Raw genomic sequence first — 19526 nt, forward strand, 5'->3', positions numbered from 1 at the left:
AGCTGGAGGAGTGTCAGGCCACTGCCTCTTTTGGCGGTACGTTATTTACCACTCAATACAAGAATTGTGGGTGCGCGACTATTGTCATTATCGTCATATCAAAAGTGTCTCCTGCCCCAAGGGTCTGGACCCACTGACCGCCAGGGGCTGGACCTGTCTGTGGGATCTCGCGTACTGTCACACTATTACCACACGTGACTTAGTGCGTCAATCTACAATCCGCTATTGGCCACTCTGATACCGTGCACCGCTTGGCAATACCACCGCCCATTCTGTGGCCTGACCTCGACCTCAAACCCTGCATCCTCACACACCTCGTCTATTCTCTCATCCACCTCCAATCCTCCTCTATCGCCGTTCCCATCAATCACATCTTCGCAACCCGGCGACTCGATATCCACCAACTAACGACCTGGAGTCCTCCTCCCTCTCTTCTACCCGCTTTTGCCGGATTTCCTGCCCAGCCTGTGGCCTCGATCACCTTACAACTATAGCCTCAACTCCACGAAACACCTCTGTCCTTCGACCTTGTGGCCTGACACTCTCCTTTCCTCGATACCGCACACCGAAAACAACCGTCTCTGATCTCCATTCTAGCCCACCGATCAGCTCACCGCGTCCTGCCTGTGACCTCGAGCATCAGCACGAATTATTGGCAGAACCTTGTCGCACAGTCTTCGTGGACACTGGGACAGACCAATTGAAGCGTGGCAATTGTCCGAAACGAATGTTGGATACCCAGTCATCGAAACTTTCAGGTCTCCATTCTTGCGACAGTAAACTCGCCCGCCGAAAAGATGCCCTTTCGAGCCGCCTACCGGCAATATGATGCCTCTCATGACTTTCATAAGCAGCAAGGTTTCCACGGTGGCCAACCCCAGTTAGCCATTGTTGATTCCGACACAGGCGATTACCACGGGTGGCATGAGATGGACTTCACCACACCCCTCAGCTCATCCATGACAACCTCAGCTCACACGCAGAAGTACTCGTCCAACATGGACACGGATCTGGAGTCCCCGGCGTATCTACGGCCATCCCATCGCCAGAACTCGACCTCCTCTCATCACCAATCTCCCACCATCTCAGGAGACCTGTACACCACCGGGCCCTTCTCCTACTCGCAGCTGTTGAACATGGAGTCGGAAATATCACCCATGGGTCAGTCCAGCCTCAGCAACTCACGCGGCGACGGTGACTCCAACATGATCAACGACGACAACAGTCTTTCGAACGGAACTCTATCAGGCTCCGACTCTATCAATGCCTCTCCGCCGGTTTCCTCGCTGAATCCCAATGCTGTCTCACTCTCGTCCAAGTCGGATGTCACAGAGAGGCTGTGTCCTCTGATAGCAGGTCAAGTCGACAGCTGCCAACCACAACGGTGTGGCCCGGACGCTCCTTGCATGAACTTCACGACATTACCACCCATCGAAGAATGCACCTCTGTTCCCTGCATCACTCAATCCACATCTCCCAATGAGACCATGATCACCAGCGACAGCGTGTCTGTCTCATTACATCAACGACCTAGTTTGAGCTCGAGGACGAGTACTGCGACCACCGCCGCATCGCTCCGTCGCTCTTCCACCTCATCCGCCGAAAACCAGGTTCAGTCCGTACCACTACCTCCACGACGGTCGACAGCAGCAGCGGCCGCTGCACGCCGCCGAGCCCGAAACAGCACAACCACCTCAACTGCCACCACCACAATAGCCTCTGATGACGATGACGATGACGATGAAGAAACGACGACCAAGTCTACAGCTCCTTCAAAGGCCGACGCGAAACAACGCGCCAAACAAGCCCATTCGCTGGTCGAGAAGAAGTATAGAGAGAACTTGAACGCCAAGATCGCTCAACTCCACATCACGCTTCAATCGTCCCATTACGGACCAAAGACAGGCGAGGAAGGCGAGAGCGATACTCCTGTAAGCATCGTCCAAGCCAGCAAGGTCCGCAAGAGCGACGTGTTGACCGAAGCCATGAACTACGTCAACCAGACGGAAGTGGAGATGCGACACATGGAGAACGAAATCAATCGGTTGAGTGAAAGAGTCCGCGTTTTGGAGAAGTTGGTTCGCTGTGAAGACTGCAGTCTGTTGAAGCAGATGGTCAATATGCAAGTTCAAGTTGTCTGATTGAAAAGGGGAGATGTGAGAGGATCTCACGCCCTCACAAGATGACAATCTCGCCTTGTCTTGTCTTGCGGTCAGCACATGAGCGTTGTATATCTTTCTGGTCTGTACACTGCGCCGGCGTGCGCAGTTTCTATTACGAGGCGTTTCAGTGTTTGGGGATACGCGTCCGGAGCCAGGGGGAATTCCGTGTTGCAAGGCGTTTCACAGAATTCTTGGGAACACGGGATGGCGGTTCCCCCTCAAATTGGATGAGATGGCATCGCATGGCATCGCATGACGCTTATGGCTTTCGTTATTCTGTTCGTGATGTTGTTCCGAGGCCACCCTTCTGTTGCTGAAGGGGCGAGGGACTCGAGAGACGAAGGAGAGACGATCAGAGGATCGTATAGTATATGGCATTCTCGCCTGCATTCCCATACCCGGTTTGCGCGCAGAGTCTGAGAACGAGCACGAGCTGCCTTGAATAAAAAGCAACTCCCTACCCACCTACCTGCCTACCTTACTATCTGTTGTCCATAATTATGCCCCTGTTCTATCTGATCCGGACAGCAGCCTCGTGTACTAACGAGTAGGCGCCGGATATGTCTTTCTACGCCGTTGCCCCTGAACTCATTTCATCATCGTTGCAGACTACATTGTGGATCCCCGATGTTCAATTCGACGATGAAACCTCCGTCAGAATCATGACAGACGTCCTGATGACATTTCCCACAGGCTCAATAGTTTGATCCCGGTCTTCATTGTTCCAATGCCGTTGGCAAGGCTGAGAGCGCATTACCAGCCATTTGAAGAGTGCTTTCACCGCCAATATGGAGGCGAAAGATGTCCCTCCAGCCATGCGTTACCCTTTTCAATTGGGATACAAGCCAGTGGTCGTATCGCGCATCGAGGTCAATTCTGGACTGATAGCTGGGCTGGAATCAAGTTCACATGGTTGTCTTTTTGCATACGGCCGTGGCCTGCGATCTACCTTCCGCCCCGGCCGCGCCATTTAAAGGATCAACATCCGTCATTGTCGCTCCAGGAAGGGTTTGAGACACCTTGTCCTCTGAAGTCTCGCCTCTACGACCCCTCTGCCCGGATGACTTGGTCGTTTGCCATCCCTTCATTGTATAGAACCCTTTATTCCCACCGACTGTGCATGCCTGTTCGTCCGTCGCGCGCAGCCAGGAAATCCTTGATCATTCAATCAATCTCAATACGGATCCCACCGCCCCTCAGCGCCGCGGTGTCCTCGACGCTACGTTTGGGCAAGTCGATCCTCAACAACCCGCCGTCCAGCCTGGCCTTCAGTTCCTTCATCTCCACATCTTCGGGGAGAGTAAATGTGCGGCGCCACGGGCCGAGTTTACGCTCGCCCAAGAGGATGGTGGGTATTGCGTCGGCTCTCAACTCGGCCTCGACGGTTTCTCGGGACAAAGTGCGTTGGATTGGACCGCCATCATCTTCATCTGTTGCCGCCTGGATGATTGGAAAAGGCAGGTTAGCAAGCAAATCACACACGATTGAGGATTTGTGCATGTCACAATGACGAAAACAACCTCCAGCTCTTTCGAACACTCTCATGAGTCTAACGTACCTTTGCATGGCCGGTTTCTTGAGCCCACCCTTCGCCTTCGCCCTCCCAGATCCGCTCGCCCTCCTTGGGATCCAACAGACCGATATTCTTCGGCCGGCGAATGTCGCCCTGCACCAGCAAAGTATGCGGGCTCAACCATTGAATCACAATGTCGTTCTTATCCAGGACCCCCGGCGTTTCGATTTCGATGTGGTACGCACGCATCGTCTCACGAATGTCGGTCGGCGGCACCCACAGATTGGCCGGCTTGGGCGCTGCCACGCTGCCGGGCGCATGGGGCCCGCGGAAGTGCGTGTGCAGTGTGGCCTCGTGCAGCGATGTCCTCGGAAACTGGAAGTGCGATGGATGGCCGTGAGGCTGGACCGGTTCGAGTGTCTGTGCGAATGGCTGCTGTGCGCCCACCGAGCCTTCTTCGACTAGTTGGATCACGTAGTTGGCCGGCACGGCGTAGGGGAGTGACGATGCCATATTTTGGTGGTAGACTCGAAAAGTGAGTCGAAGATAGCTGTGGAAGGAAGTTTTGCGGGTTTGGTTTGAGTGTGATGCTGAGAAGAAGTGTTTTGTGAGGAGAGTAGGTGATAGTGGCTATCTCCTTCTCTTCAGGGCAGGCTTTGAATGTCCGATTCTCGACTGTGCCGGTATGTCACAGTGTGAGATTCGTATCAGCGAGGTAATCTCGTAGCTATGTAGGTGATGTGGTAGGAAGGATAGATCCTGTCCTGTTTGTGAGTGGTAGTGTGGATTGCTGTTTGCTGTTAACAGAGAATACAAGTTGATCCACTCCTCCAAGCTGGGGACCAAGCTGGAGTTATATGTATATATATACACGTAGCCAGCCTACACTACTGACGCTTCTCCAACGAATACTGGGCTATGCGTGCCTTTTCTTGTTGCTGGGGATCCCCAACCGGATCATCAGCTTACCAGTCAACTTCTCGGGTCGATCAATATGCGATGCGACGTCAGCCTGACCCTTCCCCCCATGGGCAACAGGCTCGACTTCGACCGGCGGTGACCTCCCCTCGTCCCCATGCCACCAAGAGGCAGCACCCGCCCGAAAATGGCGAAGGAGGATCCACCAACCACTAACTAACACCCCAGAGCTTGAATGGGGAGTGAGTAAGAAGAGCTCCAGCCACAAATCTCTACGTAGTCTCCACTTCAGGGCTCGATCTAGTCCTTCGTCTATCACGGTCGAGACGGGGGAATCGTGATCGTGCTTCTGAGTGACGACTAAGTACCGACGCAGCAGTAAACATTGTAGTATATTCCAGTTGTACTAGTCCAGCCATGTTGCATTATCAGTCTCCGACCCAACAAAGACCATCATCACGAGCACTCGCCGCGAGATGATGCCATTATTGACGAGAAAGATCAGAGGGAAATATAAACCGATTCAGTTCATGTGCATTCTGCCGCCCAGAAAAAAAAACCCGCGTGGTGAGAATGGATGTCTCTAATTGGCTCAAAGGGCTCCGCTTTTATCCTCCTTCCGGCAGTGGGCAACTTTTCTCAGCCTCTCAAGTTTCGGCGGCTGCTGCAAGTATCATGAGATGATCGGCGCAGGTTACCGACGCTAGCAAGGGGGAAGGGGGGCCGAGGGGTTTGGAGCAGCCCACGCCAGATTCCGGGGTGCGGCGGCTCGAACATAGCACGGTGGAACGGGCGAGGGAGTTGGGGCCTAAGGCCCGGACGAAAGGGGTTGATTATTGCACACATATTGGGGACAACTGCGAGGGTGACTTCACCCGACGGATAGGTATGCTATTAGCTACGAATTTTCTTGAAGGAATGAATAAGCCTCGAGGTGTAAGACGTTGTTATGTTCCGATCCTCGCGGGTTTCGTGTCGAAGTACCGTCTACATAGCCCTCCATTACCTCCCCTAAGGTTACTACGAGAGAAAGAAGAACGAGGAACATTTTGCTAGAGGCTCATGGCCCGCCAATGAATGTGACTGACACCGACACCGATACCGATACTGATACCGATATCGATGGTAGGTAGGTATGGTTGGTCCTTGTAACCCGACCCCAACATTTGTATACATCTACAGCAACAATGATGGCAGAGCGAAGAAGTGGGTTGTACAGGTACAGGAATGGATTCCTCTGTCTGACCGTGCGGCAATAACAATGATACTCGACAACTTGCTGGAAGATCAGGCCCCGGAAGGCTCATCATGCCTCTCATGGCGTGAACAGTCGATAAGAGTCGACGCTTTCCAGGGTCTATCCTCTTGTGCGCCTAATATTCAGGTAACACGGTATGACGGGTTTCGACCACGGCGAGTTTTGACCAGGAAAGAATCGAACGCAGCGAATCAGATGCCATGTTGTACCATTTCCAAACCTATGAGACAGCAAAGTATAGTGACAAGTGGGATTCCAGGTGGTGTGATCCTAAGGGAAACAGGGGTTAGGAAGATTGTTGACCAGAGGCGAGATCGGATCGATGCGAAGAATACAGCCTACAGCCTAGTGAATGCATGTCAGCCTGACCCACACAGCATTGGACTTTTGCAGGGTTACTTTTGTATGGCTGCTATCTCGATCGGGTCAATCTCAACCGACGAAGGGCTAGCTGTTGCGGGATAATACTGATAACACGTACAGATGATACCCAGATATACCTCGACGGGTCAACGAAGATGTTGGGATCATGAGAATGGTCAGTCACGAGGTGCATTGGGTTGAGAGATATTGAAAATGACTCTTTGGGTGACGAATATCTCGCATGTCTGCCGTTCGTAACCTTGAATGACTGACTGTATGTAGACCGTCAGGAATAGAGGCATAGGGGACGTAGCATGCAGACGCTGAATAGCCATGAGTCGGCTTATGCGAGCCATTACAATTGTGATTGTATTCGTTTAGAAACACCCTGACCGTCAATAGAATAGATTCCTCAATGAGGCTGTATGAACAAGTTTCCAATTCATGCGTCAGAACAATCTTGACAGTTCAGAAGATATGCTACATATGTAAAATATGTACTGTGGCCTCCATTGGCACCATTACAAGCTTGTAATCATGCTGCCCGTCTGCGCGGTTGTGTGTCGGGCATTGATGGGAGGCCCTTTAAGGTAGCTGGCGATGTCGCCAGCCGCCCGAGGGGGGCAATCTCGATATACCCCTAGACATTGTTTTGGTTTTGATGTCCCGGGTCCTTCTCCATTTCCCGACCAAATCCTCACGGCTTCGTGGCAATCCAGCACACCTGTGCAAATGATCCCGTCCGTGACTCCGTGTCCCGTTTGAAATAGGCCTATTGTTATTCCTGTTCCCATTACCGTTCCCGTTGTATTTTCGTCACTCGTAGTAGTCTGTCTGATCATTGTGTGAAACAATCGATGTGTGTTTCAGCAAAGTGAATGCTCTTCACATTCTCATCTGTCGGGCTTGCAGATCAGCCACCAACTCTTCGTGCATGATCTCGGTCATTTGATCGGCGGCTTCCATCTCGAGACTCCGTCTCAGTTGCACGATTTCCTCGGGCTCCTCGACCAGACCGAACCTCTCGCTCAGATTTTCGACCGGAGTGACTCTCTCACAGTGGCAGTCATGGTGATAGCCAGATGCAGTGTGATGACAAGGGCGAGATTTGATGGTCATTTGGGTGGGTGGCGACGTGCGGCCGTCTTGATGAGTTTTGGCAGTGATCAGATCTTGGGGACACAGGCCCGAATGCCGTCTCGTGTGATGGGCCGGCCGGGCGGCGGCGTGCTCTGGCATGTGGATATCCGGGCAGAAGCCGTCCCAGGACTCGTCGTCGGGACTGTGACTGTTCGACCGGGCGGTGGCTAGGTGTTCTTGAGATGGTCGACGCATGTGGCACTTTGTGCAGTAGTGGGATGAATGGCCGTGGCAGGAGGACAGCCTTCTGAGTTGTGGATGGACGGCACCAGTGTTGTATTCAAGTTCGCCTAATCGGGAAATAACATATTAGTTCCTGGCAACGATGAACCTTTGAGAGTTAGAGAGTTTGACTCACCATAGGCTTTGGGACTTTCCGGTGGTGTCTGGATATCTGTGACTGTCGATGTTGCACCCTTTTCCCGCAAGGGGAGGGCACCAAGCGACATTGCAACAAAGGAATCGTACTGGACCATTGTTGGGTTGAGGGGATATAGGGCTGAGAGCTGTATAGGTGTGTAGATATGTAGATGTGTATAAGTGTATAGGATGTATGAGTCCTTAGTGTGTCGTTGGGGATTGGGTAGAGGATTGATAGATGATTCTTCAAAGACGTGCTTCTCATGGCAGCATTTATGTTTTCCTATATGCCATTGAGCAAGGAGAGGAGGCACTTACTTAGCATTTGCCATGGCCGACTCATTACCAAAGTGGAAGTCGTCAAGGTTTCCGCTCCGCTACCAATGCACCCTGTACACCCCTGCTCTGCCCTGCCCTGCCCTACCCTACCCGATGACAGAAGGTCATGGATGGCCTTCCGAGCCATCGTGTGATTGATCGAGTCTGGCAGAAGAGAGGACAAGTGCAGCTGACTGGCTGGAAGAATGACAAGAAGCCGGTAACGATCCCTAGACAAATCTTAGGTTTGAGTCTTTTGCCCTGGCTGTCACCCTGATCGGGTATGGTTCACGCTTGAACGGCAGCCGCCGATGTTGGACTCCAGGGGGGATCAGGAGGGCTAACGAGGCCAGACACACGCCACCAGTGCCTGTGGAGACCACCAGAAGCAGACCTAGATCAGTCCACCTCGCACATATCACCCCGGCTGCCACAAGGCAAAATAGCTCGGGGGTCACAGCCTCAAAAGCCTTCCCACTAGGCTAAGGGACCTCTCGCTTGACTGGTATTGCACTCTCATAGGTGTTTTGGGCCCCTGTCAGAGTCATCCTGCCAGCCACGCTCTGGTCTGAACAGGCGTGGTCTAGAACAATCCCAACGCTTTGGTCGGTCGATAAATTTTGTGTACATGGTTTTGAAGATACCAAGGTGTCAACTACGATTGTTCTTGACTCACACTTTCAACAAGAAGCCGGGTATCGATATTCTTGGCTAAATGTGCCGACCAGCAAACCGGTTTTCCCCATGTCCATGCAACGGTACTGCGATTGCAGCAAGAAGACGACTTGCAGCGGGCGGTTGAACCTTCCGACGGCAATAAGACGTCTTGGGCCAATTACCTCAGGCATGTTGGAAGTTGCTGATCCGTCCGGGGACTTACAAGCTGTATTGCGCCAGTGAATGTCAGCACACGCAACCCTTCCAGTCTGAAGTGTCGACCTGAAAGCCAGGTAACGAGTGTAGAACGTCGGCTTCGTATTGTGCAGTATCTGGGGAAGCAATCTTTGCCGACGACCGCACCTGGGAATGCCACTCGAGCCGTATAAACTAGTCGACAGCTTGGGATCCGTTCGCTTTCTTGGGTAAGAATACGCTGCCTGCGACCGGGCTGCAGACAGACCATTGCTGGATAATCGACGCACTTTGAGATGTTCCCGTATTCTAGCGAACCGTATTGACTTTTTGTGCTCGGTCACCCCACAGATCCAGAGATGCTTGCTGACAACAGCACGCAAACGATCTCTCCCGTAGCATCCATGACGTTGTAAGTTTGCTTTGGTTTCACGAGATGTCTCGTCTAGCCGAAGGACACTTCGAGGTCTCCCTAATCTGGGGAGAACGCGGCGTCATTTTCCCAACCCAGGAATCATAGGGAGAACGACCATCTTCCTTCAGGGGTCGGTGTAGGGACCAGGAACGAGCTGGCACTGACCAGCAGTTGTTGACCGCTCTCCTGGCTGAGTCATTTTTTTACCTAGTCAACTGAATATTGTTGCGCATTCTGACCGAATAGTACTATTCGTTGATACCCGCCCGTGTTGCTCTGTTTGTACGTACTTGGTTTCGCACGCTCCCGTAGACCAACGTCCACAAGACGAGTAATGTCAACGTGGTCCACTCAAGCCTGAGATTCAGATCTTGAACAAGCCACGGATCGGATGGCACCCGTGATGTGAAGGAGTCCGGCAAGAAAAGTCACGTTAGTCGAGGGCGATCATTTCACCAAGACCTCACCGTGACGCCCTCTTCTGGGGGATGTCACCTGGCGAGTGTTCAGCAGATGACTAGCCGTTCCTGCAGGGGCATTCTGATACATCATCACAACCCTTTTGATGCCACTCACCAGCCCATGGACTTTTGTCGTCGATCCGAGACCACATCGCACCATCGCCATTCCGTTTCTGTCATTAAAGATCCAGGAGATGAGTGATATCGGGTTCCGCAAGTCACTCTCTTCACCGATTACCACTACCCATGACCCTCCAAGCTCTTACCTCATTCTGGCTTCTGAAGCCTGGGATGGGCATTGGGTTTCCAAATCATGCCACCCAACACCTGTTGTTAATTGCCAATTCGCGATCATCTGTTTGATGAGTGATCGTTGCATTAGATCTCATCCGGCTCATCAATAGTGTCGACATCTCTCTTGTGCCTGCCCGCCGTTGGCACAAACAGACAGTCCATCAGCCTGGTGATGTCCTGCCTACTTTATATTCTATAATTGGTTTTTCTGCTGGACCAACAGCGCGCCATGTGGATTCTGGTTGGATCCTCGCAGCTCGGATGTAGCAGTGATCATTGTGGGATAAAATCAGTCATTGAAAAGGAAAGGCCGAGAACATCTCGACTACTTTACAAAATATATCATCAAGGGTTGATAATAACTATAAGATATGGAAAGGTGGAATGTTCACGTACGTACAAAATATATGGAGGGTGGGAGACGCAGAATAGATTGCGCAAGCAGCCGGGACGATGCGGCAAGAACCCGTATGGGCGAGGCCCCAGCCTTAGGAGGCCCATAACATGTCATCTTTAGCACTCTTTTGTCTATATCTTCGAATTCATAAGAATTGCCACTACGTCTCACTTTGAGGGATAGTGCGAACCGTTTCCTGAAATCTGAATAGATATTCCGTGGTGGAAGCATGAATCAAAAATGAACATGGAACGGTCCGCTGGATTAAATTGGAAAAGTGTTATATTAATGCACGAGCACTGCCCGGCAATGTTTTGCTATGCTATGCTGTTCCTTTTTGTTTTTGGGAATGCATTTTGAGATGCGATGCGATGCTGCAAAGCCCGATCATCAAATCGTTTCATTAGACGAGCTTATCATAACGCCAGCAAGCTCATGAAGAGTACCATACAAGGTCATGAGAAGGTGGTAAGTCGTAATCGTCGTTGTTTCCAGAAAGCCCCGGGGAAATTGTTTTTGAAGTCGATCGAAGGAGTGAAGATCGAGTTGGGCGAGGTGGATGATGTGATGGTGAAGAAAGTTAGCAGCGCTGCAGTAGAGTGTTTCGCGTTTGATTTGGGTCGAGGCGGGTTTTGCAGTCACATCGTTACTGTAGTCATCCTCTTTACTCGGCGGTGATCTGGATCTGCTTGTTGCCCTTGGACTTCTCGAGCTTGGGGACGACGACGCTCAGGATGCCGTTCTTCAGGCTAGCCTTGACATGGTCCTGGTCAACCGGGTTGGGGAAGGCGAAGCTTCTGGCGAACTCGCCGACCTGGCGCTCCGAAACCCAGTAAGTGTGCTGGGGCTGGGATTTGGCGACCTCCTTCGATCCCGTGGTGGCCACCTCTTTGCTGGTGGACTCGCCGTTCTGGGCGGTCTGGTCGGGACGCTGGCCTTCCTCGCGCTGGTGTTCGGTCCGGCCCTTGATGGTCAAGGTCTGGTCGTCCTCGAATTGGATCGTCACGTTCTTCTGGTCGATGCCGGGCAGTTCACCCTCGAGGATGTACTTGTCCTGAGCCTCCTTGACGTCGAATTTGGGGGCGAACGTGCGCGACGCCGACTCGGATAGCTTCTGGAGCTCCGAGAACGTGTCGTTGAACAGGTTGAAGAATGGACCGAGTTCTTGTCGGGACGGTCCGAAGGAGCTGCTGAGTCTTGGGAAGAGAGCCATTGCGATTGATTGTTGTTGATTGGGTTGAGAGATTGTTTTATTTGAAACGCGAGCGATGTTTAGAGTGTATTCGATGTGTTCTGCTGATCTGATCTGGTGAACTCAATCCAGAGCGAGACGGGCAGGGTGATTTATACCTTTCAGCGGCTTCCGTTGAAGCTTCTAGACAGGGGCGGTTGCGTCAAAAGATCACGACATGTGGCAAGACAGAAGTGGTGTGAACTTTCTAGAGAGTGTTGGCCTTTCCTGTTTCGGCTTCTCGATCGTTTCGGTTTTGCGGAGGAGCGGGATACTCTGTACTCGAAATTTCGAGAGCTCTCCATCAATCATATTGCTTTCCCGCCACAGCAGCGTCTCCTGATGGTGCAGAAAGTGGATGACCGGTGCAGCCATGGTGCTTTCCCATGCAGCGTCTCCACCCTCGTCCGGCTCAGAAAGCTCATCCGGTCTGTTCCAGAGAATCATGGCGTCCAAGAACGACGTGTCAAGCCTAAGGAGGCAAGGCTGCGAGGCGGAAGGGGACTTCCCTTGCCGTCGGGTGGAGCGCGTCATTACAAAACAGACCAACCAGATACCGATCACGTGTTACCCCGCAACCGTCTCGATCCGCCTGGAAGTTTCCGGCACTTTGGCGGCGTTGGAGGCATTTTTAGGCACCCAGACCATGCCATTACAGGTAGCCGCTCGCTGTCAGGCTTGTTGATCCGGGGGACACCTGCAGCTTTGGGTGGTCTGCACGTCACGTCATTACAAGTTAGACAGTCGCAATCCTTGGATACATCAACAGCACAACGCATGAAGCATTCAGTTCTACCAGTGTGGATCTCGATGAATAGTTGCTCGGTCCTTGACTTGGATGGCATTGTTTTTCCATCCAGAAAGATCCAGCAATTCCATGGGATCATGTACTATGTGGTTGCCATACACTGCCACCATAAGGTATGCGAAGAAACCGTATTCCCTGCCATCGATTGCTCCACTGCCTCCCACCGTGAATCATGTCTCATGTCGTTCGCTTGCTTTCGTCTGACTGGTTGTGCAGGAAATGGATATCGTGATAGAAGGTCTGTCCACGTCCAAGACCGTCCTCGAGCTTGTCCACCTGCGTCACTTTCTGGGGGGTGGAAAGTCACCTAGACCAGGCCAGCCGAAGGAATCCGATTCGGCAGCGTTGTCGATGGCCTCATAAGTTGCCGCTTCCAATTTTGGTTCAATATCGTGCATCTTATCCCTGGTATTTTTGAAGGAACTCTTCCGCTTGGTGTTAGTTGCATCCTCTGAACCTGCAGCATACGTTCCCAACCCAGGCCAGCCCCAGCTGTCACTCCGTGCTCGTTCATGAGAAGTAAGACCCATGTTGTTCTCATCGAGATCTGAGCGCGCACGAGCTTCAACAGCGGGACTGACTGATTCGTCGGCCTCGGAGTCACTGCGAATTTCTTCTTCCACGCGCTCCCGCTGGGTCTCGTCTTGCTGACGCAATTTCTCCAACCGCTCTTCTACTGTGGACTGATATTTGCGATGGTGCTGCGCATTCTTGTCGCCAAACAGCTTCGCCTGTTCCTGGCTGAGAGCCGTCCGGATTGTGTCGACCATGTGGCCAAGTTTTGAATCACGGCGCTCTCTGTGGGCTTCCGGATTATTGCCTGTGCTTCTCCTGCTTAGCGATGGTGAGCTCGGCGCACCACCGGAGATGTCGGGGCGCTCTGTGCTGGACTCTGAATTGTGTCTTGTCATGGCGGTGGTTTGGTCACTATTGGCTTCCAGTTGTTGGTTACCAATGTCAATCAGTTGGGTATGGTATGTTTGAATTCTCGTGATGCGTGTATCTTGTATCTTGGTTATCAAGATACCACGATATGATATGGGGAAAGCTAGCCTGCCTTGCTAACTATATAGGTAGCCTATGCGACGCTGTCCACGTGAATAAGGGCGGTCTGGGGTCAGCAGCTTAGAAGCAGTGGCGACCCAATGCAATGCACCGTGCCTGAAACGCAGGCTGGGACTGGCCGGTTCTAGGGGAGGTCAACGCTGGGAACCGTAAGCGTGCACTCTTTTGCTCGGCGGCGCCTGACAAGAGATCACACCACTGTTCAAACCTTACTCTGTAGGGCCAAGAAGTGTCAACGGCCACCGCCGAAATCACGCATCCGGAACACTGGACTTTCTCTGCCTCGTCTTGGCTCATGAAATTGGACGACAACTGATCTGGCGATACATCCGGGTCCAACCAGACAGTACAAACGAGATGAGTGTCGAATCAAGGTCGAAATTGCGTTGGTTAGTGGATAATCCCAGGCAACTTTGCCGAGAATCAAATGACACCGCAACCAAGTCAAATGACGCCAAGCATCAAATATCTTCTGAGCCTTTAAGCCTGAGTTCAGACAGACTGGAGGCATCATCCAACCTCAAAATGCCTACCCCTAACTCTCCCAGCGCCCTGCGTGACTTCTCGGTGTCGCTTCTGCAATCGCTGATTTTGGCTGATTTTGGCTGATTTTGACTGAGAATACAGAGGAAAGTGCGGTTAGGCAACACGACAGGTAAGTCCCCATTGCTTGGGATGGTCTGAAAATAGATCCTGGACATGATCAAAGATATGGATCAGCGTTAGGATCACCCGAGGTGCCTTGCAACCCATGGGGTTGCCGAAGAAGACGCAGAGTTTTCCAATAACTAGAACTTTGGGCTTGAAGGTCGGATATGTCAACGGCGACAGCTTGATACAGGAAATGAAACGTGAGCTGGCACGAAAGGGATAGGTCCCGCCCCATCTGGACAGCTGTTCGCGATGGACGTGCGACAAACGTGTCGGAAACAATGTCTATCTTGAGGTCAGACCCATTTCGAAGGTCCTCGAATTAGATGCAAAGGTAATCGTCTGTGGACGACAGGTCGGCAACAGGCCCGTGACTGGAGCGACACGGACTTCGACGAGTCGGCAGGAGCATTGATGGCTGACCATTGACCAAGTATGCCAGTTTCTGTATGAGTTGCATAAAGCATTTACCTCAACTCCGATGTCACGGTAAGAACCTTTGCACAGTCACCAAGACCGTCAAGCTTGCGGGTGAGTATGAGCATGGTCAGATTATCCAATATCAAGGAGTACTCGCCGTCTTCGACATCCAAACAGGCCGTTCCGACCACGGAAGTCATGAGGCCTAGCTCCTTACCAACGCGCGCGGGTATGCCACGAACGAAAAGCAACAAATTGTTCGAAAGTCAGTTGCAACATGCACTGGCGCAACAAGGCCTGGCGAGCGAAACAGCATTGGATCCGAATTGGATCCTGGATTTCCATGTCCTTGGCATTCCCGGACCCAGTCCCAGCTCGCAGGTCTAGAGCATCACGTGCTGTCGCGTCTTGATATACTGCCTATTGACGACGTGGAGCAAGATGTCGATGCGGCACTTAACTGGTCCTCCACGGTCCTCTCTGGCCTTCTGATCGGCTCTGTACAGCCAAGATGGACTGAAGCATGGTGGGTTTCGTAAAAGTCGGCTAACGGTGAGGATGCCCAGACTGCGGGTGTCGGACACCGTCGCAAGATCATAGCCGGGGCGCTGCGGGAGACATACGAGACCGCTCACCCTGTCGAGCTCGGAAGGTTCGGCCCAGCACGCGAAGCCCAAGACTGGGACACGTAATATCAACCCTGAGAGTTTCGTCCGCCGGCTAGAATGTTACCCTTAGATGCGGACAGTCATGCCTCCAACAAAGATCGAGGACTTTATGGGCGACGATTGGAAAGACGATTTCCCCCTTTGAGGGATGGAGTTTTGACACTCAAAACATTTTTGCCATCCAATATGTCATCTATGGACCTCTGAATAGAGGGGTCAGCAGTTGCCGGCTGCTTGACGCCCTTGGTAAGGGGGTTCTAGACTACATTCGGGACTAAGATCCATTGATATATCCGAGAAACCCTTGGGAGGACGAAGACGCTGTCAAAAAGCGAGAAAGACACATGCTGTGAACCTGGTGGATAAATACATGGATAGAAAATTATTCAGCACATTGCGAGCATTGCGGCTGCATAAAGGGCACATCACTACTGGCAGCAAGGTAGGGCCATTCCGTCCGGATATCTCGGTCACGATGGGGCTGTGTGCCATTTCTCCTTTTTGTAATCCTATTCACAAGATGCCGAGGTTCTTGTAGTCAGATTGGGCTCCTGGGCATCTCTCAGCTCTGGTTCGAAAGTGGGACGTAAGTTGAGATGCAGAATGTACACCTCTTCTTGTATCGCGATCAGGACGGTGGACGGCAGCCAGTATGGCAGTTCATAAGATATGCAGCGTTCCTCGCGAAGACCGGGGGATAAGTGCTTAGTGGAAAATACCGCAAAGATGGAGGAAGAAATGAACCAGGGTTATAATGTGCAAGCACACAAGCTCAATGAATGCTTAACAATCAATTGCTTTAGTAGGAGGCGATGACCCGTCCATCGCCATGGTTATATCCTGGAAGACAAAGATCACCGGCCCCATAGGTCATCTACCCGACTTGAGACCCGTTATATAAGCATCTCTAGGTATTTCTGAGACAGTCAACTATGAAGGGTGTGAACTCAGCCACAAGGCTTCGTGAGACATAACGGAGCAGGCTTGCCGGTATGGACTCTCTATGGATCTCCATGGACTCCCACAGAGTTTTAAGCCGAGGCTCACGAGGCTGGCCTTTGCTGCAACTAACCCTAAGAGGCATAGCGGCCGGGATCGCCCCACTAGTCAAAGACAACCCTGACAGGCCAAGAAATCAACCGAATTGATTAAGCCTGAGGACTTCAACATCTTGACCAGTGTGAGAGCTTCATACTGGGAGAGATCCTGAGAGATCATACCTATTATTGATGTGGCTGTGGACACTCTTCCGCAGTTCTCCCTTTTCGGTCCTGCACGGTCGGGCTCGTGTTCTTCCCACGTATCGCGTATCGCTGTCGACTGCTTGTCCACAACGAGACAGCTCGGCAAGCTTAGAAGATGGTGACCTCCCTTCTAGGGCCCTACTCTGGATAAGATTGCCAGATTTATTGGAAAAGATCATGGATTGCTTCGGAAGCCAAGGCACGGCCAGTATTCAAGTGGTTTGGACATGGATTCCAAGCCTTTCCTTGCCCTGTGCGGGAATAAGAGTGGTGGTGCGGCACTGGCATCCACTGCCACCCTCCGGAAGAAGATCGAATTTTCTGTGGCATTGCAGTATCGACCTTGCGGCCGAAAGGCTGGCCACCAATCACCGGCATGAAATCGCAAAACAATGGAACAGCAGCACGGTGACACCGAGACTACGTCAACAATCATGTCGATATTTCCACGCCGGTCGCTGCTCGTCGCTCGTCCGTCCGCCCCCCAAAACCTCCGTTGTGGCCCAAGGTTGTCAAGGTTCATCTGGCGTCTGGCGTCTGGCTTCTGGCTGCATCGGCGCAGCACAACTAAAGATTTCGACCTAATCGCCGCCCCGGCAGTTTTCTTACTAAGTAGTTACCTATCGGCTCTGATGCAACGATCCAGTTTTTCCCAATTCTTTTCACATTGTTTGCATTATTATTATTATTATTATTATTATTGTTCTTATTGTAGGTCCTGACTTCTTTACTCATTCACTCACCCAAATAATCAGCTGTTTCCTCCCGCCGGCCTCGCCCTCGTCCTTTACCACCACTACCGCCGACAACGACAACGAGAACGACAACAACGCTGTCGCATTAAAATGGCAGAGAAAGACGGTCTCGAAGACCGCGGCCCTAAACCCCTACCCTTATATCGACTGGTGATCGACCAAGCTCGCCTGACGCCAGAAGTGATCAATTATCCATACCGTGGCGCAGGAACCCATGAAGACCCCTATATTGTGACATACATTCCCAATGACCCGGGTAATCCATTTACATGGACAAGTACCATGCGGTGGGTGATCAGTTGGATTGTGTCTGCGGAGATCCTGGCGTCGGCGTTCGCATCCAGTGCTTTCAGCGGCACGATTCGAGAAATCGAGATCTCCTTTGGAGCCAGCGAGGAGCTGATCACGGCCGGCATATCCCTCTTTGTGCTCGGCTTCGCCTTGGGCCCTCTACTCTGGGCTCCTTTGTCGGAAATCTACGGTCGACAGATCATCTTTTTCATCAGCTTCGGCGCCTTCACCGCCTTCAACGGCGGGTGCACCGGTGCCAGCAACATCGGAACATTACTCGTGCTACGTTTCTTCGCCGGCGCCTGTGGATCGTCACCATTGACCAACGCCGGAGGAGTCATTGCGGATGTCTTTACAGCATCTCAGAGAGGACTGGCCATGGGAATCTTCTCGCTCGCCCCGAGTATGGGTCCGACGTTGGGTCCTTTCTGCGCCGGCTTTCTTGGAGAAACCCAAGGTTGGAAATGGGTCATGGGCCTGTTGACCATCTTCTCCGGTGTCCTCTGGATTGCGGGCTCTATGCTTGTGCCTGAAACATACGCGCCCGTCATCCTCCGAAAACGTGTCGACCACCTAAATAAAATGACCGGCAAGGTGTACACGTTGGAGGCAGACAAGGAAAAAGGCCGGCCGTCACTGAGAGCTCTGTTGCCCACTGCCCTGATCCGCCCGTGGATTCTGCTGTTCATGGAACCAATCGTCTTGTTGCTCTCTTTGTACATTGCCATCATTTATGGTAAGTGTGGTTCCACCCACAAACTTCCTTCCCTTCCCTTTTGAAATGACCAGAATTGCTTACCTGAGCGTCTTTCTCTTTTCTCCTAGGCACGCTATATCTCCTGTTCGGCGCCTATCCGATCGTTTTCCAGCAGCACCGTGGCTGGTCCGAGGGCATTGGAGGCCTCCCGTTCCTGGGCGTGGCCGTCGGCATGGTTGGTGGGATCGTGTTTTCCGGCTACACAAACAAGTGGTACATGAAAGCGGCCGAGAAGAACGGCGGCGTCGCGCCTCCCGAAGCTCGCCTCCCGGCCTCCTTCTACGGGGCCCCGGCCATCCCCATCGGACTGTTCTGGTTTGCCTGGACGAACTACACGTCGATCCACTGGATCTCGCCGGTTCTGGCGGGAGTTCCGTTCGGCTTCGGCATGGTGGTCGTCTTCCTCGGCGTCACCAACTATCTGATTGACTCGTACACGATTTTCGCTGCGTCCGTGCTGGCGGCGAACACGGTGCTTCGGTCTTGCTTTGGCGCCGCGTTTCCGCTGTTCACCAGGGACATGTTCAACAGACTGGGGCTCCACTGGGGCGCGTCGATCCCGGCCTTCCTGGCCCTGGCCTGCGTCCCTTTCCCCTACGTCTTCTACCATTACGGCGCGCAGATCCGCGCTCGCTGCGTCTACGCCGCCCGCGCCGAAGCCGCCATGAACGAACTGCGTGCAAAGGCCGCCGCCCGAGCCGCCGAGGAGGAAGGCGGCCCAACCGACGTTGCAACGACGCCCGAGTCCCCCTCCGACGAGAGCGACGTCGAGAAGCAGGAAGAAGAGGCCGGTGCAGGACCGCGCTTCGAGCCCATCAGACCCACCAGGACAAACGCATCGGCTGATCGCCTGTCCCTGACGACCTCCATCACCAGGAAGAAGTCGCGTGCCGGCAGTATCAGCGAGGCCGCCGACTACAACTTCAGCCCGTACGATATCGATCGTGTCAACACGGCCCAGTCCATCACCGGTTTGGACATGACCCGATCGAGATCGAGGTCGAGATCGAGCATGGAGCGGACAAGGACGCATCGTTCCTTCGAGCGGTGATTGAACCCTCGATCGTGATATTCGGGCTTTCAACATCCTCCCACAAAAAGCAATGAATTGCCCCCGTTCACTTCTATCGCCGAGGGACGACCATTATTGTAATTCTAATTGCACACTTTTTCTTTTTCATGTGG

At 52.6% G+C, this 19526-nt stretch overlaps 7 protein-coding genes across 7 annotated transcripts; 3 read left to right on the plus strand and 4 right to left on the minus strand.

Moving 5' to 3' along the window:
• Nucleotides 1-797: 797 nt before the first annotated feature.
• On the plus strand, nucleotides 798-2141 carry A1O1_08144 (uncharacterized protein; the record flags this gene model as incomplete). Its single annotated transcript, XM_007729006.1, has 1 exon — nucleotides 798-2141. The coding sequence occupies one exon, from the start codon at nucleotides 798-800 to the stop codon at nucleotides 2139-2141; it is 1344 nt and encodes a 447-aa protein (XP_007727196.1).
• Nucleotides 2142-3326: 1185 nt separating this feature from the next.
• Nucleotides 3327-4188, minus strand: A1O1_08145 (uncharacterized protein; the record flags this gene model as incomplete). Its single annotated transcript, XM_007729007.1, has 2 exons — nucleotides 3327-3602; nucleotides 3721-4188. 2 exons carry the CDS (start codon nucleotides 4186-4188, stop codon nucleotides 3327-3329), a joined length of 744 nt encoding a protein of 247 aa, XP_007727197.1.
• Nucleotides 4189-7099: 2911 nt separating this feature from the next.
• Nucleotides 7100-7803, minus strand: A1O1_08146 (uncharacterized protein; the record flags this gene model as incomplete). Its single annotated transcript, XM_007729008.1, has 2 exons — nucleotides 7100-7644; nucleotides 7713-7803. 2 exons carry the CDS (start codon nucleotides 7801-7803, stop codon nucleotides 7100-7102), a joined length of 636 nt encoding a protein of 211 aa, XP_007727198.1.
• Nucleotides 7804-11115: 3312 nt separating this feature from the next.
• Nucleotides 11116-11664, minus strand: A1O1_08147 (uncharacterized protein; the record flags this gene model as incomplete). The annotated part of the gene is made up of 1 exon (XM_007729009.1): nucleotides 11116-11664. The coding sequence occupies one exon, from the start codon at nucleotides 11662-11664 to the stop codon at nucleotides 11116-11118; it is 549 nt and encodes a 182-aa protein (XP_007727199.1).
• Nucleotides 11665-12771: 1107 nt separating this feature from the next.
• A1O1_08148 (uncharacterized protein) lies at nucleotides 12772-13401 on the minus strand (the record flags this gene model as incomplete). Its single annotated transcript, XM_007729010.1, has 1 exon — nucleotides 12772-13401. The coding sequence occupies one exon, from the start codon at nucleotides 13399-13401 to the stop codon at nucleotides 12772-12774; it is 630 nt and encodes a 209-aa protein (XP_007727200.1).
• Nucleotides 13402-14749: 1348 nt separating this feature from the next.
• Nucleotides 14750-15013, plus strand: A1O1_08149 (uncharacterized protein; the record flags this gene model as incomplete). Its single annotated transcript, XM_007729011.1, has 1 exon — nucleotides 14750-15013. The coding sequence occupies one exon, from the start codon at nucleotides 14750-14752 to the stop codon at nucleotides 15011-15013; it is 264 nt and encodes an 87-aa protein (XP_007727201.1).
• A 2370-nt stretch (nucleotides 15014-17383) lies between these two features.
• On the plus strand, nucleotides 17384-19392 carry A1O1_08150 (uncharacterized protein; the record flags this gene model as incomplete). Its single annotated transcript, XM_007729012.1, has 2 exons — nucleotides 17384-18320; nucleotides 18410-19392. 2 exons carry the CDS (start codon nucleotides 17384-17386, stop codon nucleotides 19390-19392), a joined length of 1920 nt encoding a protein of 639 aa, XP_007727202.1.
• Nucleotides 19393-19526: the final 134 nt, after the last annotated feature.

Source organism: Capronia coronata (genome assembly GCF_000585585.1).
Source record: "Capronia coronata CBS 617.96 chromosome Unknown acBCG-supercont1.7, whole genome shotgun sequence".
Classification (NCBI taxonomy): Eukaryota; Fungi; Ascomycota; class Eurotiomycetes; order Chaetothyriales; family Herpotrichiellaceae; genus Capronia; species Capronia coronata.